The 17,485-nt window shown below is 35.8% G+C and overlaps 1 protein-coding gene across 1 annotated transcript in view; it reads left to right on the plus strand.

Annotated features, from left to right (window-relative positions):
* LOC150086973 (hydroxylysine kinase) overlaps positions 1–17,485 on the plus strand; it is a 202,293-nt gene that overhangs the window by 118,793 nt on the left and 66,015 nt on the right. The window contains exon 6 of the mRNA XM_090372341.1: positions 4,908–5,010. Coding sequence (XP_090228467.1) covers positions 4,908–5,010 — 103 coding nt within the window. The remainder of the gene's footprint in view (positions 1–4,907; positions 5,011–17,485) is intronic.

Below are 17,485 nucleotides of genomic sequence, written 5' to 3' on the forward strand. Positions count from 1 at the left end.
CTATAACTGAAGTCTTGTCTAAATGATCCTGCAGTGCTTCTTTAACCAGTGCCTCCATTAATTTTCCTGGAACAGAAGTTAAGCTCACTGGTCTATAATTACTTGTGTCAGCCTTTGATCCTCCTTTGTGAATTGGGACATTTGCACATCTTCAGTCTGGGGTACCTCCCCTGAGTCCAAAGAAGCTCTCATAATTATGGCTAGGGGTTTGCTTACTTCCTTTGCTGCTTCGTTTAATATAACTGGATAGATCCCATCCACCCCAGGTGCCTTTTTTATGTTTATCCTCAACAATTTCTCCTCCACTTTCCTCTCAGTTATTACAAAATCATCTAGCTCACTGCCAGAGTTTACTTCACCTCTGGCATTCCCCTTCCTGAATAACTCCTCATTTTTTTTATGTAGATGCAAAATACTTGTCTAGTTTGTTAGCCACCTGAGCAGGATTCTCAACTGTTGAACCATCAATATCCAGTGGACCAATTTGATTCATCCCTTTATTTCTAGAGTTTACATAGGTAAAGAACTCTTTTCTGTTTTTCTTTGCATCCTTTGCCAAGGATTTCTCATAATCTGCCTTTGCCTGCCTAATCTCCTTTGTGACTTGGTTACAGACCAGCTTATATCTATCATAGGCTTCCATGTCACCCATTAATTTATATGTATCCCATACATTTTTCTTCTCTGCCATACGTCTCATTAGTTCATCTGAAATCCATTTAGGCCTAAACCTTGAACAATATTTCTTAGTTGGTATGTAAAGCCTAGTAGCTTCCAAGATAAGTTCTTTGAATGCTTCCCATTTTGAATTTGCTGTTGGTAACATCATCAGTTGGTCCCACTGTATAGAATTTAAATACTGTCTCAGACCATCGCAGTCGCCTTTACGAAAGCAAAAACCCTTCCCTTTACCCCTGATGATTCAGGATCTCCTAGATAAGACTGCAGTAATAGTTTAGACACAGTTTGTGTTTGTTAAGGGAAAGTTTTCTCTGAACAATTCGATTGGATACTACTATGTGGTCACAAAGGAATTGGATGCAAAAAATAATTTTCATATCATATACTTGGATTTCAGGAAAGCTTTTGATACTGTGCCACATGGGAGAATGCTGCACAAATTGGTGTGGCATGGCATTAAGGGCAAGTTGCTGCAATGGATAAAGGGATGTTGAGTGGGAGATGGCAGAGAGTGATAATAAATGGATGCTGGTTTATGTGGACTAATGCTATTAGTGGAGTCCTCCAGGGTTCGGTGCAGGGGCCATTGTTGTTTTGTGTATTTGTTAATGATATTGATGAAGGTATTAGGGTTAATGTCCAAGTTTTCAGATGATACTAAGGTTGGCAGGGTTTTTAATGATAGTAAAGACAGTATGCTACCGTAACAGGATATAGAAAAGTTTGGTAGATGGGCTGAGAAGTGGCAACTGAAGTTTAATGTTGACAAATGCAAAGTACTCCATATGGGTAGCAGTAACCTAAGAGAAATGTGCCAACTGTGTGGTACTATACTCAGGAGGTGGAGAATGAAAAAGACCTGTGGGTAATTGTACAGTCAGATATGAAGTTCTCTGAACAGTGCAGACAGGCTGCCAGAGCAAGTAATGTAGTTTTGTTAATGATATATAGGAATTTTTCTAGCAGAGATAAGGATGTGATTATACCTTTGTATAAGGCAATGGTTGTGCCACACCCTGAGTACTGCATACAGGTCTGGAGGCCTCATTTTAGGAAGGATGTAGAGTTGCTAGAACAAATACAGAGAAGGGGAACAAGATTCGTGAATGGAACAAAGGGGTTTTCTTACCAGGAGAGGCTTAAATTCTGTAAGTTGCCGTGTCTGGAGACTAAGCTCGTGCGAGGTGATCTGATTGAGGTGTACAAGGCCTTTAATGGATTGATCAGGCTCAATGCTGGTGGGATTCTTCCTCTTGCTCAGATTACAGACCTGAGGGCTCATAAATCTGAAATTGAGGAAAAACAGTTGTCGAATAGATACGTAGAAATGTGGATTTAGTCAGCTTGTAATTTATTGCTCAAATAAACTTCCATCTGTTGTTGTGGAAGTTGATAACTTAAATAAATTCAAGGAAGAAGTGGGCAAACATTTGGAGCTAATGGATGGGTGAAATGAGAAGTTTTTTTTTTGGCTGATGCTGTTTAAGCTTGCTTTCTTGCATCATATGCCTCTACTAATGCTAAAATTATTTTCTATACTCTTAGCATTGGTGTACATGCAAGTATACATGCACCTGTTCTATTTCTTAGTTATCCTACACAGCCCGTGTATTTATTTGTGTCATTATGACTCCCTCAAGTTCCTGAAACCCCAAGCACCCCGCCCTCCAGCAGGATGCTGGTCATTTTAATAGAAGCAGTTTCACCTCTTCCTACAGTTGCTGTTAATCTTTTAGTCTGTGACCCCCCCCAAAGCTTGCAGTTTTCCGAACCACCTAACAGTGCCTCGATAGCAACAGCAAAAATTCTTGCTTCTACAGGGATGGGATACAGAAGTATCCCATCCTTGTAGAAGCAGTCTCTCCTCTAAATAAACACAGACCACACTGAGAAAAATCCTACCCTGTGAGCCTTGCACTAGCTCTCCAGGACCGGAATTCATTGACCAGGGTCTCATCATGTACCTCCTATCGTGTCTGGGCAGAATTGCAGACGCTTTCAAATTTAATCCCAACTCGCGACTTTTTTTCAACATTGACTTTTATTTTTAAGTAAGTCTGCAGATTTCTTACTCTTAATGTCATTGGTGCCAATGTACAACAATATCACCCTTTGTGCTGTTAAAATATGATATCTGCTCCACAACATCATTAAATTTTGCTCCTGGCAGACATACCCTGGTCCTATTCCACCTGTCCTTTTTGCATAATATATTTCTGTCTCCCTGACAATAGAGTCCCTGATAATAACTAGCTCCTGTGGGATCAGTGCATTCTGCTTTAAAAATTGCTCCTGTGTTACCTGATGCACAAGAGTGAGCTCTGGCAATGAGTTGGCTGACATACCCTAATCCTATGTTGTTAGCAAATTGATGCAATATTTAAACACATCAGTACCAACAATCATGAAAATGTTACATGAATTTAAAGAATCTATAACAGATGCTGGTTTTCAAAATATCGTAAATGAAGCAACAGCTTTTTCTAATAAAATAGATTGTGAAACTAGATTTACAGACATCTTAATTATATGAACACAAGAAAAGAAAAGAATGTTTCTTTATGAAAGTAATGATGAAACTATAAATTCACCTGAAGCTTCATACAAAATAAATTTTTTATTATGTCATACTAGATATAACAATATTACAAATAGAAATGAGATTGGAACAACTGGAAGTTCATAATAATAGCTTTAATTTTTTATTGGACCTTTATTCCTTTACATCTTTAAATGAAGAAACCAAAATTAAACATCCTATGGACTTACAAACTAATTTATCGGATCCTTCTTTAAAAGAAAGTGACATCAGTGTTCTTGACTTGTGTGAAGAAATAGAAAATTTGTCAAGTTTTATACAGCCAAACATGGAAGCATATGATATGTTACAGTATATTTTTTCAAACAATCTTCTTGCTGTTTCTATTGCAATTAGAGTATTTCTCACCCATCCTGCCACCATAGCATGTGGAGAGCATGCATTTTTCCAAATTAAAAATGGTGAAGAACTATTTAAGATCAACAATGACACAAGACAGGTTAACAAATTTGAGTCTCGTTAGTACTGAAAAAGATATTGTTTCCAGTTTCAATATTTCTGAAATTATCAATGATTTTTCAATAAGAAAATCAAGAAGAATAAACATTATTTAGTTTTTTACTATATTATTGTATTCTTCTTTGTTATATAATTTATATGTATAAACATAATATTTTTGTATGTTTAGTCTTTCATTGTTTCCTATTTAATTTTTTAATTTATACTTTTTATTAGTTATGATTATGTAAATTTCGTTGCCAATAAATATAATTGTATTATTTTTGTTATTAATTATCATTATATGAATAAAAGTACAACAAAATATATAAATATTTTTAGGGGGGTGCAAAATTGTGATGGTACCTTGGCGGCAAATTCCCTAGGAATGCCCCTTATTATTTTTTGAGTTGTTTCTTTCCTTGACATGCTACCATAATTGTTTTACCATTTTTTACTAGCAATAGCTTTGAGGATTTTCTGTGTAAAAGAGAGATAGTTTCCCGCTGCCCAGTCTGTGGTCAAATGTATAAAATTTGGCACAGCATTTTTCCAGGAACTCACTTCATTTACTTAATCTGGGGGTATTCCAATGTTATTATTACATATCAGAAGCATTTGGCCTTGTTCTGTAATTAGCTGCTGATTGTAACTAAACGTTGATTCATTTGATAAAATTCAGGTGGTTTCTGCTTAGTTTTTTAATACATTAGAAGCATTGAAAGACTAGTTTTTTTTATTGTTTTTACTACACAGCACTGATTTTGTTCACTTTGTGATTGCACAGCAGCTACTATTGAAGTTATGTAATGATCTTTTTTAGTTGAACGTCAGAATTTTTTTGTTTATTTACTCAGGTGTATTATTACTCATAAATGTTTATTTGCTAATATGAAATGTTAAAAATACTGTACAGTACTGTATTATGAAGTACAGTTTTTCTGAGAAGTTTAATTTCCAATGGCCTTGCAGCCAATTAAGTAAGGCTTTTAATATGTGTTTTATGTGCTTGATTAAACTATAATTTTGGTTTATGATTTTGGAACCAGTTATGATTATCGGGGGACCACTCTATATCCAATGAATTTACCCTTCTTATATGAGAGAAAGAGCAATATATATCATTGTTCCTAATGAGATTTCAGAAAATTGAGTAAAATTAATGTACATGTTTTTTTTTTTTTTTCAGGTGTTGGATGCACACTGCAATCCTCATGTACAAGAAATTCTTTCCAATGGATATACCCTGAAGGTAATGAATTCACTTGACAGTAAAGCTCCAAGATTTATTGGTGAGTAATAATCATTAAAAAGCGTAAGATCACTCACAAAGGCTTAGAAACTTCTTTTGTGATATGAGAAATGCCTTTTTTTTTATCCATATTTAGAAAAAGACTGGGATAAATTTGGATATTCTCAATTCATTTTACTAACATTGTTTTCTACAACTTTGTCTGTGTCATCTGTTCTGGAATCTGCTGCACTTTTGGTTCCAACTAATATTTCCTAATGCCCAACTAATACATTCAAGTACAGTAGAAGCTCTCTTATCCGAAATGATTGGGGCAGGTAGTTGGTTGGTTAATCAAAAAAGTTGGTTAATCCTGCAAAAAGTATATACTATATATGTTACCAGCAAAGTGTAGAATCAGGCAATGTATAGAATGCTGGCAAAGTCTGAAATAAACTTTTCTTTATTGTCCTATGATACCATTATTAAGTGAATCACAGTTCTAAATTTTATAAAAAAGGCATACCAGAGGGAAATACTGCTCCCCATATCTCACTGTTAAAATGAACATATACCTGTTATACGTACTAAATATAATATAAAAAATCTTTGTAACAAATTTTGGGGACTTTTCACCTGCTTTATATTTCTTAAATGCATTTCCCACTATTGTGTTCGTATCAAATAGAAGTGTTTGAACTATTTTTTTATCTTTTTATATATTCATATTTTAATTGTGTGCATTACTTACTGTATTTTGTGTACAAATATTACAATAATTTTTTGCATCCAAAATATCCCTATTTTATTTCTCAAATATTTTTACATAAATATGGTTCTGTTTTTGCCCATATGTTCCTCTTTGAATTTTGTAGACAGAGATCGTTTCATAAAAATAATTCCATATTTGTATACAAAATACATTATGTAATACACAAAATTAATATATGAATATACAAAATTCACAAAAAGATATAAGAATTTACAAAATTCACAAAAAGATGTGGTATGATTATAAAGAATTCACAAAAAGATAAAAAGAAAAAGTTACAAAATTCACAAAAAGATGTGGTATGATTATAAAGAATTCACAAAAAGATAAAAAGAAAAAGTTAAAAAATTCTGTCTGTTATGATCATGGTAGTGAGAAATGAATTTAATAAATGTAAAGTGGATGGAAAGTCCCTAGAGTTTTCATGTTATGAACAGTTTTTATATTATATTTAGTACTTATAATAGGTATATGTTCATTTTAGCAACAGAATATGGGAACAGTATTTCCCTCCATTATGCCTTTGTATAAACGTTGGCACTGAAGTAATAGTAGTAGTGGCAAATGATGTAAGAAACAGCTTATGTAGCATCAGCCAAAACAAAAGTGCTACACACTTCTCCCATCCATACCTTCCAAGAATTTATTTAATTCTTTCTTGAATTTATTCAAACCATCCACTTCCACAACAACAGATGGAAGGCTTCCATTGATTGATCAACCAACAAAAATCAATTATCCGCTGGCTGAAGTTAAACTTCCAATCTCTGTTCTGCAACCATCCTTCCTCAACTTAAATTTATGCCACCCATGTGTAGTCTCAGCAAGAGGAACAATGCCATTCACATCCATTCATGTCCTTAAATACCTCAATCAGATCATCCTGCAGAACTGAATCCTTTCTAGGTAAGAGCATTCTTTTGTTCCCTTCACCAATCTAGTTGCCCTTCTCTGCACCTGTTCAAGCAGATCTACACCTTTCCTAAAGTGTGGCCTCCAGATCTGTATATAATACTCAAGATGCAGCCTGACAAAGGGATAATCACCTCCTTATCTCTTCAAGCAAAGTTTCTATATATCATTGACAAAAGCCCATGAGCTGTTCTGGTAGCATGTCTGCACTGTCAGAGAATTTCATATCTGACTTCACAATTATCCCCAGGTCTTTTTCGTTTTCCACTACCTTGAGTGTAGTACCACATAGTTGATAAGTTACTCTGGGATTACTGCTACCCATATGTAGTACCTTGCATTTGTCAATTTTAAATTTCAACTGCCATTTCCCAGCCCATTGCTCCAATTTTCCTAGCTTTTGCTGTAGTAGTTCACCCTGATTACTGTCGTTTACCACCCTGCCAGCATTTGCATCACCTGCAAACTTTGACATTAAGCCTGATATACCTTCATCAGTGTCATTAATAAATATAAAAAAAAAACAATGAGCCCAATACTAAATCCTGGGGGACTCCACTGATCACATTAATATACGAAGAGCAGTGCCCATTAATAACCACGCTCTGTCTTCTTTCGCTTAATGATCCCTTTCCCTATGACAGTAACTTGCCCTTAATGCCACATGCTCGAGTTTATACATCAGCCCTTTTATGTGCAACAGTATGAAAAGCCTTCCTGAAATCCAAGTATACAATATCAGAATTACTTTTTTGCATCCAGTTCCTTTGTGACCGCATTGTAGTATCCAATCAAATTGATCTGACAAGATTTTCCCTTAGCAAACCCATGCTGTGTCCTAACTATAACCACAGTTTTATCTAGATAGCCCTTCATTACTTCTTTATTATCCCTCCATTATTATCCCTGGAACATACATTAACTAACAGGTCTGTAATTAGTGCTATCACCTTTTAAACCCCCTTAATGAACTGGAGATATCACAAAGTCATTTAGCTCTCCATTGGAGTTTGATAAATTTATGGCATCCTGTTCCCTAAAGTATTCCTCATGTGTTAATGTAAATGTAGAATACTTATTCAATTTGTCAGCAAGACCAGAGTCATCATCAGTTAATACATTGACATCAAGTGTCCCAATGTGATTCTATCCCTTCCTTTTACTGTTAGTATAAGCATAGAATTAGCATTATAAAGGCACATGATGTAAGAAAGCAAGAGATTCCATCCACCCCAGGTGCCTTTCTTATGCTTATCTTCAACAATTTCTCCTCCACTTTGATTTCAGTTATTACAAAATCACCTAGCTCACTGCCAGAGTTAAATTCACCTCTGGCATTCTCCTCCCTGAATAACTCCTCATGTGTGAATGTAGATGCACAATACTCATTTAGTTTGTTAGCTACCTGAGCAGGATCATCAACAGTTGAACCATCGATATCCAGTGGACCAATCTGATTCATTCCCTTCCTTCTAACATTTACATAAGTAAAGAACTCTTCCATTTAGGCCTAAACCTTGAACAATATTTCTTAGTTGGCATGAAAAGCCTACTAGCTTTCAAGATTAATTCTTTGAATGCTTCCCATTTTGAATTTGCTGTTGGTAACATCATCAATTGGTCCCACAGTATAGGATTTAAATACTGTCTCAGACCTACGTAGTCGGTCGCCTTTACGAAAGCAAAATCCCTTCCATTTACCACCGATGGTAGTTATTTCTTTGAGTAAATCCCACCTCAGCACACTATGATCACTGTCACCTAGTGGATTCTTAATGCATGAAGAATCACTACTGATAATCAGATCAAGAGTATTACTCCCTCTAGTTGCCTCCCGAACATGCTGCTGTAGAAAACAATCATCCAATAAATCCACAAAAGCCTTGGTAGTGTCAAGTCACTATCTGGGAAATTAAAATCCCCCATTATAAGACACTCTGATTTACTGGCCCATTCTAGAGTTTTTTATTCTACTCATCAAAGTTATTAGGCCTATGTTATACTCCTACTCTCAATTTTGATTTCCCAGTGCTTATGTCACACCAAACTGACTCGACACTTCACTGTTCAGCCATGTTGACTGGCTGTACTTCCTTGGATTTTATGTGTTTCTTAACTAATAGCATAACCCCTCCTCCCTTCCTAACCTGTCTATCCTTCCTGTACACATTGTATTCCCAAAATTCCAAATAATATAATATAATATAATATAATATAATATAATATATATATTATTTTTTTTTTTTAAAGAGAAGGGTGAAATTCAGTATACAATACCCCTCGTGTTACTCTACGTGACAAACAGAAGGTTGCGTGAAGGGCATGAACTGAGAAAAATAGTTGTAATTAGAAGAAAAAAAAACACTTATTAGAGGGATCATGTTTTTAATTGACTATCATTTTTGTTTAGTGAAAAAAGGTTAGGTTTTTTCCTGTGAAATAATCCTAATAATAAAAATACATATTTCTTTTAACAATAAAAACAAGAGAAATTAAATATATTTTTCTGCTGAGTGAATTTTTCTTAATAATTCTTCATTATTTGCTATTTCTTCGTAAAATTCTTCACAAGAATTAGCAAAATCGCACTCAACTTGTAGTATTGCTTTCATCATTTCTATGGTCAATTTTGCTTTTGTTGACGTCCACAACTTATTTACTACTGAAAAAACTCTTTCTATTGTGCCATTGGTTCCCTGCAAACATAATGCAAATGATTTGCATTATGTTTGCCATTAACTGTGGGGGCTACATGTCCAATCCAGGACATTTTCCGGGACAGTTTGCTATTCGTGGCAAATGACTGAAATCTGGGACTGTTCCGCATAATCTGGGATGTCCGGTCACTTTAGTGTAGATGCAAGTTTATATATACATGCTCTTATGCCTAGTTACACTTACACATCCCATGTATTCATTTATTTCATGATGTCCCACAACAGGGCCTTAAATCCCCCATACCTTGCTTTCCAGGCTGCTGCATTTTCCAATAGAAGCAGTACAAGAATCAGCTTCACCTCTGCCTGGGCTCTGGTTAATCTGTTAGTGTCTACGTATCCCACCCCTCCCCAAGCTAACAGTTTTCTGACCCACTTATCACTGCCTTGACAGCATCAGCAAATATTCTTGTACCCCTTTTATTTAAGATTATCCCATCTCTGTAAAACAGTCTCTCCTGTTAACAAGCACAGACTATGCCGAGAAAAATTCTACCCCATGAGTCTTGCATGTGGAGTAGAATTTTTGATTGACAAAGCCCTCAACATGTGCTCCCTCCTCTCATGTCTGTGCAGAACTGCAGACACCTTCAAATCCAACACTAACTTGTGACTTTTTTTTTTGTCAACAATGCCCTGTACTTGCTAAGTTAGTCCTCAGATCACCTACTCTTAATATCATTAGTGCACAACAATATCACCTTTTCTACCATTAAAAGATGATATCTGCTCTTCAGTGTCATCTACCTTTTGGCCCTGGCAGATATACCTTGGTCCTATTCCTGTCCTTCTTGCACAATATATTTCCCATTTCCCTGACAATAGTGCCACCGACAATAACTACTTCCTATGGGACCAATACATTCTGTCTTGGGAATTGTCGCTGTTTTGGCTGATGCACCAGTGTGAGCTTTAGCATTGAGTTTTGGCTGCCAAGAGCTTGATGGGTCCCATTTTAATTCCTCAGAGGACACCTACCCTACTCTTAAAACTCTCATAAATGTCCATCACAATGCTGAGTTGGCACCTAATTTCTTCACACTCTGCACTGAACACACACAATAACATTCCCCTTGGCTGTATGATGTCCTGTTCCAGAAATGTCTGCAAACATTTTACAAGTTGCACATTTTGTTAGGCTATGATTCATAGGAGTATCACCTCCTTCGGTTCTACTTCAAGCCACAGCACTCTCGCTACTTTATGCCTGTTGTTTTATTGCTGTAGTCTAGGGAATGATTTCCATTTAAATACAGTTTAATTGATCAACAATGAAAATTAATCAATTTAATTGATTAATTGACAATATCACACAAAGCTAATAGATTCCTAACTACAATGATACATCTTACGCTATTAAGTTTTATGTTTATACTTATGCTGCTAAGTTCAGTATATATGTTATGCTATACTGTTATGATTGCAGTTTTAAATTTCTTATATCCTTACTGAAAAATAAAATTTCTTACCTAAAAACAAAAAAAAATATGTCTAATAAGTGATTAGACCCTTTGAGCTATTTATTTACCACAATTGAATCCTACTATTCCACTGCACTATTAGTTACATGTTATGATATTCACCCCAAAAAACTGTTATTCACTTAATAATGGTATTATAGAATGATAAATAAAAGTTTATATCATATTTTGCCAGGCATTCTGTACATTGCCTAGGTTCTATCCTTTGATGGTAGCATTAGTTGAGGAATACGATGCAAGAAAGCAAGCTTATACAGCATCAGCCAAAAAAAAAAAAAAAAGAAACCTTCCCATTTCGCCCATTCAGTCACTCCAAATGTTTGTCTAGTTCAGCCTTAAATTTATTTAAGCTATCAACTTCCACAACAACAGATGTAAGTCTGTTCCAGCAATCAACTACCTGCAGGCTAAAGGCAAACTTCCGCACATCTATTCTACAACTGTCTTTCCTCAGTTTGAATCTATGCCCTCTCAGGTTCTTAATCTGAGCAAGCGGAAGTATCCCATCAGCATTGAGCCTGCTCAAACCATTAAAGGCCTTATACACCTCGATCAGATCACCTCACAGTTGCCTAGTCTCCAGATGTTGCAACTTGCAGAACTTAAGCCTTTCTTCGTAAGCACACCCCTTTGTTCCTCTCACCAATCTTGTTGCCCTTGTCTATACTCATTCTAGCAACTCTACATGAGGCCTCCAGACATGTATACAGTACTCAAGGTGTGGCCTGACCATTGCCTTATACAAAGGGATAATCACCTCCTTGTCTTTGCCAGCAAAATTCCTATATATCATTGACAAAACTCGATGACCTGCTCTGGTAGCCCGTCTGTACTGCTCAGAGAACTTCATATCTGACTGCACAATTACCCCCAGGTCCTTTTCATTATCCACCTCTCTGAGTGTAGTACCACACAGTTAGTACATTTCTCTTGGGTTACTGCTACCCATATGGAGTACTTTGCATTTGTCAATGTTAAACTTCAGTTGCCACTTCTCATCCCATCTGCCTAGCTTTTCTGGATCCTGTTGCAGTAGCACACTGTCTTTACTGTCATTAACAATCCTGCTAACCTTTGTATCATCTGAAAACTTGGACATTAAGCCTGATATACCTTCATCGATGTCATTGATAAATACACAAAACAACAATGGGCCCAGCACCGAACCCTGGGGGACTCTGCTAATAACATTAGTCCACGTAGAGGAGTGTCCATTTATTACCACTCTCTGCCATCTTCCACTCAACCATCCCTTTATCCATTGGAGTAACTTGCCCTTAATGCCATACTGCTCCAATTTTTACAGCAGTTTTCCATGTGCAACAGTATCAAAAGGTTTCCATAAATCCAAGTATATGATATCAAAATTATTTTTTTGCATCCTTTGTGACCACATCGTAGTATCCAAACGAATTGGTCAGACAAGACTTCCCATTTACAAAACCATGCTGTCTGAATTATTACTGCTGTCTTGTCTAGATGATCCTGTATCTCCTCCTTAAGCAGTGACTCCATTATTTTCCCCGGAACAGAAGTTAAATGAACAGGTGTATAATTATTTGTTGTTGTTGTTTGGTTTTTTAGGAGCATTAGCAACTAAGGCCATATTGCTCCGGAGATATGTGGTGGTCATTCCCTGACCTTTCCGCATCCTCCGTATTTGGTGGTCACAGGCTTGAACCCCAGTCTAATTAAGAAGCGTGTGCTATGCACTACTGCCCCTGCCCACCTGGCTACAGAGGTGCCATAATTATTTGTGTCACCCTTTGAACCCCCCTTTGTGAATTGGGGATACATTGGCACATCTCCAGTCCATGGGGACCTCCCCTGACTAAGAATGCTCTCATAATTATGGCTAAGGGTTGGCTTACTTCCCTTGCTGCCTCCTTCATTATAACAGGATCGATTCAATATGCCTCAGGTGCCTTTTTTATGTTTAACTTCATCAGTTTCTCCTCCACTTTGTTCTCAGTTATTACAAAATCACTTATCTCCCTGTTAGAGTTTGATAAACTTCTGGCGTTCTCCTCCTTGAATAATTTCTCGTGTGTGAATGTAGATGCAAAATACAAATTCAGTTTATCAGCTACTTGAGCAGGATCATCAAAAGTCGAACCATCTATGTTAATTGGACCAATCTGATTCATCCCCTTCCTTCTAGAGTTTACATAAGTAAAGAACTCTTTGCTGTTTTTATTTGCATCCTTTGCCAAAGATTTCTCGTAATCTACCTTCGTCTGCCTAACCTCCTTTGTGACTTGATTAGAGACTAGCTTATATCTGCCGTAGGCTTCTGTGTCACCTGATAATTTATATTCATCCCATGCATTTTTTTTTTCTGCCACGAGCCTTATTATTATGCATAGCTTTCTTTTTTTTGCATAGCTTTCTTTTATTTTAACTTAAAACATGTACATGTATATTCATTTACATAAAATTAGTTAGTTTTATCCATTTAAGTAATGATATGTGACAGCATAGTATACCCCCTCCACTTTTTTATAAATATATCATTGACTGTTGAATTAGGGTGTTGTTCAATGTAATGTAAATGTTATTTAAGGAATCTTTGGCTGCTGTATGAGAAAGTTTTGGCTCTGGAGTTAATTCATTCTGTTGTTCTTTGTATTTAGAGTCAACATGTGTATTTTACAGTTGATTGATTCCTCTATAATTTCATTTTCCAACAGTTCACTGATTTGTTGGAAATTATTATTAAATCCATTGTTGCATATAATCTTGCTATAAATCTTCAAAATGTTCAATTTTCTGAAATCAGTTAATAAACAATGTTCTTCATTATCTACTTGTAGTTCAGGACTTTCATTAGCATTCCCAACCTCAGGAAAATGTTTTCCCCAAGGTTTAATAAATATTGAACTTTAAATTTTGTTATTGTTATTTGTAAACATATCTTCGACATATAACTTTTAACAATTCTATAAGACCTGTATTAGTAGCATTAGTAGAGGCATACGATGCAAGAAAGCAAGCTTATGCAGCATCAGCCAAAGAAAAATTTTTTGGCTGATGTTGCATAAGATTGAGGTGTATAAGGCCTGGAAGAATCCCATCAGCATTCAGCTTGCTCAACCCATTCAAGGCCTTATACACCTCAATCAGATCACCTCGCAGGTGCCTACTCTTGAGGTGCTGCAATTTGCAGAAATTAAGCCTTTCTTGGTAAGAGCACCCTATTTGTTCCCCTCACCAATCTTGTTGCCCTTCTTTGTACTCATTCTAACAACTCTACATCTCTCCTAAAATGAGGCCTCCAGACCTGTACACAGTACACTAGGTGTGGCCTGACCATTGCCTTGTACAATGGGATAATCACCTCCCGGTCCCTGCTAGCAAAATTCCTATATATCACTGACAAGGCTCCATGACCTGCCCTGGCAGTCTGTCTGCACAGCTCACCAAACTTCATATTTGACTGCACAGTTACCCCCAGGTCTTTTTCATGTTCCACTTCCCTGAGTGTTGTACCACACAGTTGGTATGTTTCTCTTGGGTTATTGCTACCCATATGCAGTACTTTGCATTTGTCAATGTTAATCTTCAGTTGCCACTTCTCAGCCCATTTTCCCAACTTGTCTAGATCCAGTTACTCCAATTGGATCTAGACAAGTAAATTCAGACAAGTAGACTAGGGGTAGCATACTGTCTTTACTGTTGTTAACAACCCTGCCAAACTTTGTATCATCTGCAAACTTGGACATTAATCCTGATATACCTTCATAAATATCATTGATAAATACACAAAACAACAATGGGCCCAGCACTGAACTCTGGGGAACTCCACTAATAACATTTGTCCATGAAGAGTAGTGTCCATAGATTTTGTGTTTCTTAACTAACAGCATAGCCCTTCCTCCCTTTCTGTCCTGTCTATCCTTTCTGTACACATTGTACTCTCCAAATTCCATTTCTGCACTGATTATCTATCTTTGTGACACCATCTCTGATATCCCAACAATATCTGCCTTTGATGTCTTGACTAGCACTTCAAGCTCATCAAATTTTGTAACTATACTCCTAGCATTGGTGTACATGCAAGTATACATGCACCTGTTTCTATTCTTAGTTACCCTAACACAGTCCATGTATTTATGTGTTCCACTATGACTCCTGGAAATCTCCATTACCTTGCTTTCCATGCTTCTGCTCATTCCAATAGAAGCAGTGCAAGAATCACTTTTGCCTCTGCCTGCGGCCACTGTTAACCTTTTAGTCTGTGTATCCTCCTATGCTAGCAGTTTTGTGACCCACCTAACTTTTTTTCTTTTTTTTTCCAAAGTTGAACTCAAAATTTTTTCTTGTGTTGATTGTAGAACCCCTTTAACCAAAAGCTGGATTAAAGATGTTACATTTAGTGGTTAAAACATGGCTTTTAAGTCCCATTCCTTAAGTTCCTCAGAATTGGGGTGTGAAGGATTGTTATCTAGAAAGAGAACAGTAATACAAGTTTTTTTTCTTCAATTTCTTTACAGAAGGTACATTCTTTGAATAATGTAGAGCCCATTCATGCTGACTTTTGTGAGTTGTAGTAAACTGGTAAAGATGAACAAGTTATATTTTTAAAAGCTCTCGCGTTAGTTGATCTACCAGTAACAGAAAATTGCAGTTTGTGAGTTCTGTTTGCATTGCGACATTTGGCTACCAAGATTCTTGCTCACTCCTTCTCTTGCCCTGCTTCTCTCTCTCTCTCTCTCCCTCTGTTGTTTTTGTATTTAATATCTTATAATTTATTTTATTTTTGTCCATATTCTAGAGTTGTTCTCCAATTGGTTTTTCTTTGTTGATAAATGACCTTAAATCTATAAATTTTTGAGTAGCAGGCTAATCAGCAGATAATCTCTCCATGATAACATGGATGTTATCATGGAATACCAAGACATGTTTTCTAATATCCAAGCCATAAGTCACTTTCTGTAAAACTTTCTGCTTTGGCAGCCTTTTGATCTAAGACCACATCCTATTTTTTGATGCTGCTTTTATGGGTCTGCTGATTGGATTCCTGTGATATCTCTCTTATATAAACCACAGCCATAATACATTATCTACTTTCTTTAATTTTGGTTTCTTTAACCTTTCCATCACTCATGCTTTCAACTTAACAATGACACTTATGTGGCATCTATAAGACACCCCTTTTTGTTTAAGTTATAAAAAATTAATTTTTAGCTTTTTTTTTTTAGCAAATTCAAAGCAGTGATCTGTTAATTATGATCTGGTAAACCTAATATAAAATATATACAAAAATAAATGAAAGATACCAACAGTAATAATAAAAAAAGATTTCATTATATTTTTTAAGAATTTTCAAGGTCAAAAGGTTGAAATGTAGATGCTTGCAAGGCATCTGGCAGATGTAACATCAATATCTGTATTTTTGTCAGCTCTTTGCATTTAGCCAATGAAACTCTACAGCTAAATGAGACACTTATCATGGACAAATACCACTTGGGAATTTCCTAGAAAAAATACCCACTTTTCTTGCCTAGCATCTGATAAATGCCAAGCAAAAAATTGTTTTGTAATTCATAGCGTATCATAATGAAAACAGAAAATATTGCTGCTCTATCCATTTAGAGAATATTGGTGGGCAAAGGTACATAGGTGGATTTGATTTTATTACAAATTTAAAAAAGAAAATGAAAAAATTTTACAAAAGTGGCATCTGTTAGATACTATACTAGTAGTGGAAAGAGAACTGAACTACCCTTTGTGAATCAAACGGTGCACAATCATTCTAGATTTTTTAACATTTTTTTCCAGTTTTTTACAGTTGTCTTGCCCACATCTGATTCAGCAACAATTTTTAGATTCGCGTTTATCAGTCTTTCCAGTGCATTCTAATTAGTTTTCATAGAAAGAAAATTCTTGATTTTTTTTCACTCATATTTCATTAATTTACTTAATATTTAATTATTTAATTAAAGCCCTATATTAAATGCCTTATTCATTTTTAATAAATTGAATATTGATCCTTTCCTTGACCTTATTAACATTATTTGGGTAGTCAATAATATAATGGATTTTAAAGTAATCTTAATGTTATAAGATATGCTGTTTTATGATTTTCGTTATATTCTATTATCCTTTATGTAATTTGTTAATACTGTTCTGTTTATGTAATGTTTATAATCTTATGTGGTATTCATTGAAGTAAAAATTAATAATAAGTCACCTGTTTCAATGTATAATTTCAACATAATAACAATTAATGTTAGTTTTTTTTTTTAATGTTTCACTACTTACTTAAAATCAAGATTTAGTGGCAGGTGATGCAAGAAAGCAACCATATACAGCATGTGCTTCCTTTCTGATGGGTGATATGGGAAGTCAAAAAAAAAAACTTCCCACATCACCTGTCTATCTGCTCCAATAGTTTGTGTAGCCCTTCCTTGAATTTATTCAAACAACCAACTTCCACAACAGCAGATGGAAGCTTGTTCCAAATTCAACTACCTACTGGCTGAAGGTAAACTTCAAGATATTGATCCTGCACCATCCTTCCTCAATTTGAATTTTGCCCCCCCCCCATGTATGTAGTCTGTGTAAGATGAAGAATGCTGTCAATTGGGTTTGCTCAATCCATTCAGAGCCTTGAACACCTCAATCAGATTACCTTGCCTAGGCTTGAAATGC

This window comes from Mastigoproctus giganteus, chromosome 4 (genome assembly GCF_048544385.1).
Source record: "Mastigoproctus giganteus isolate SK-2022 chromosome 4, ASM4854438v1, whole genome shotgun sequence".
NCBI classification, from domain to species: domain Eukaryota; kingdom Metazoa; phylum Arthropoda; class Arachnida; order Uropygi; family Thelyphonidae; genus Mastigoproctus; species Mastigoproctus giganteus.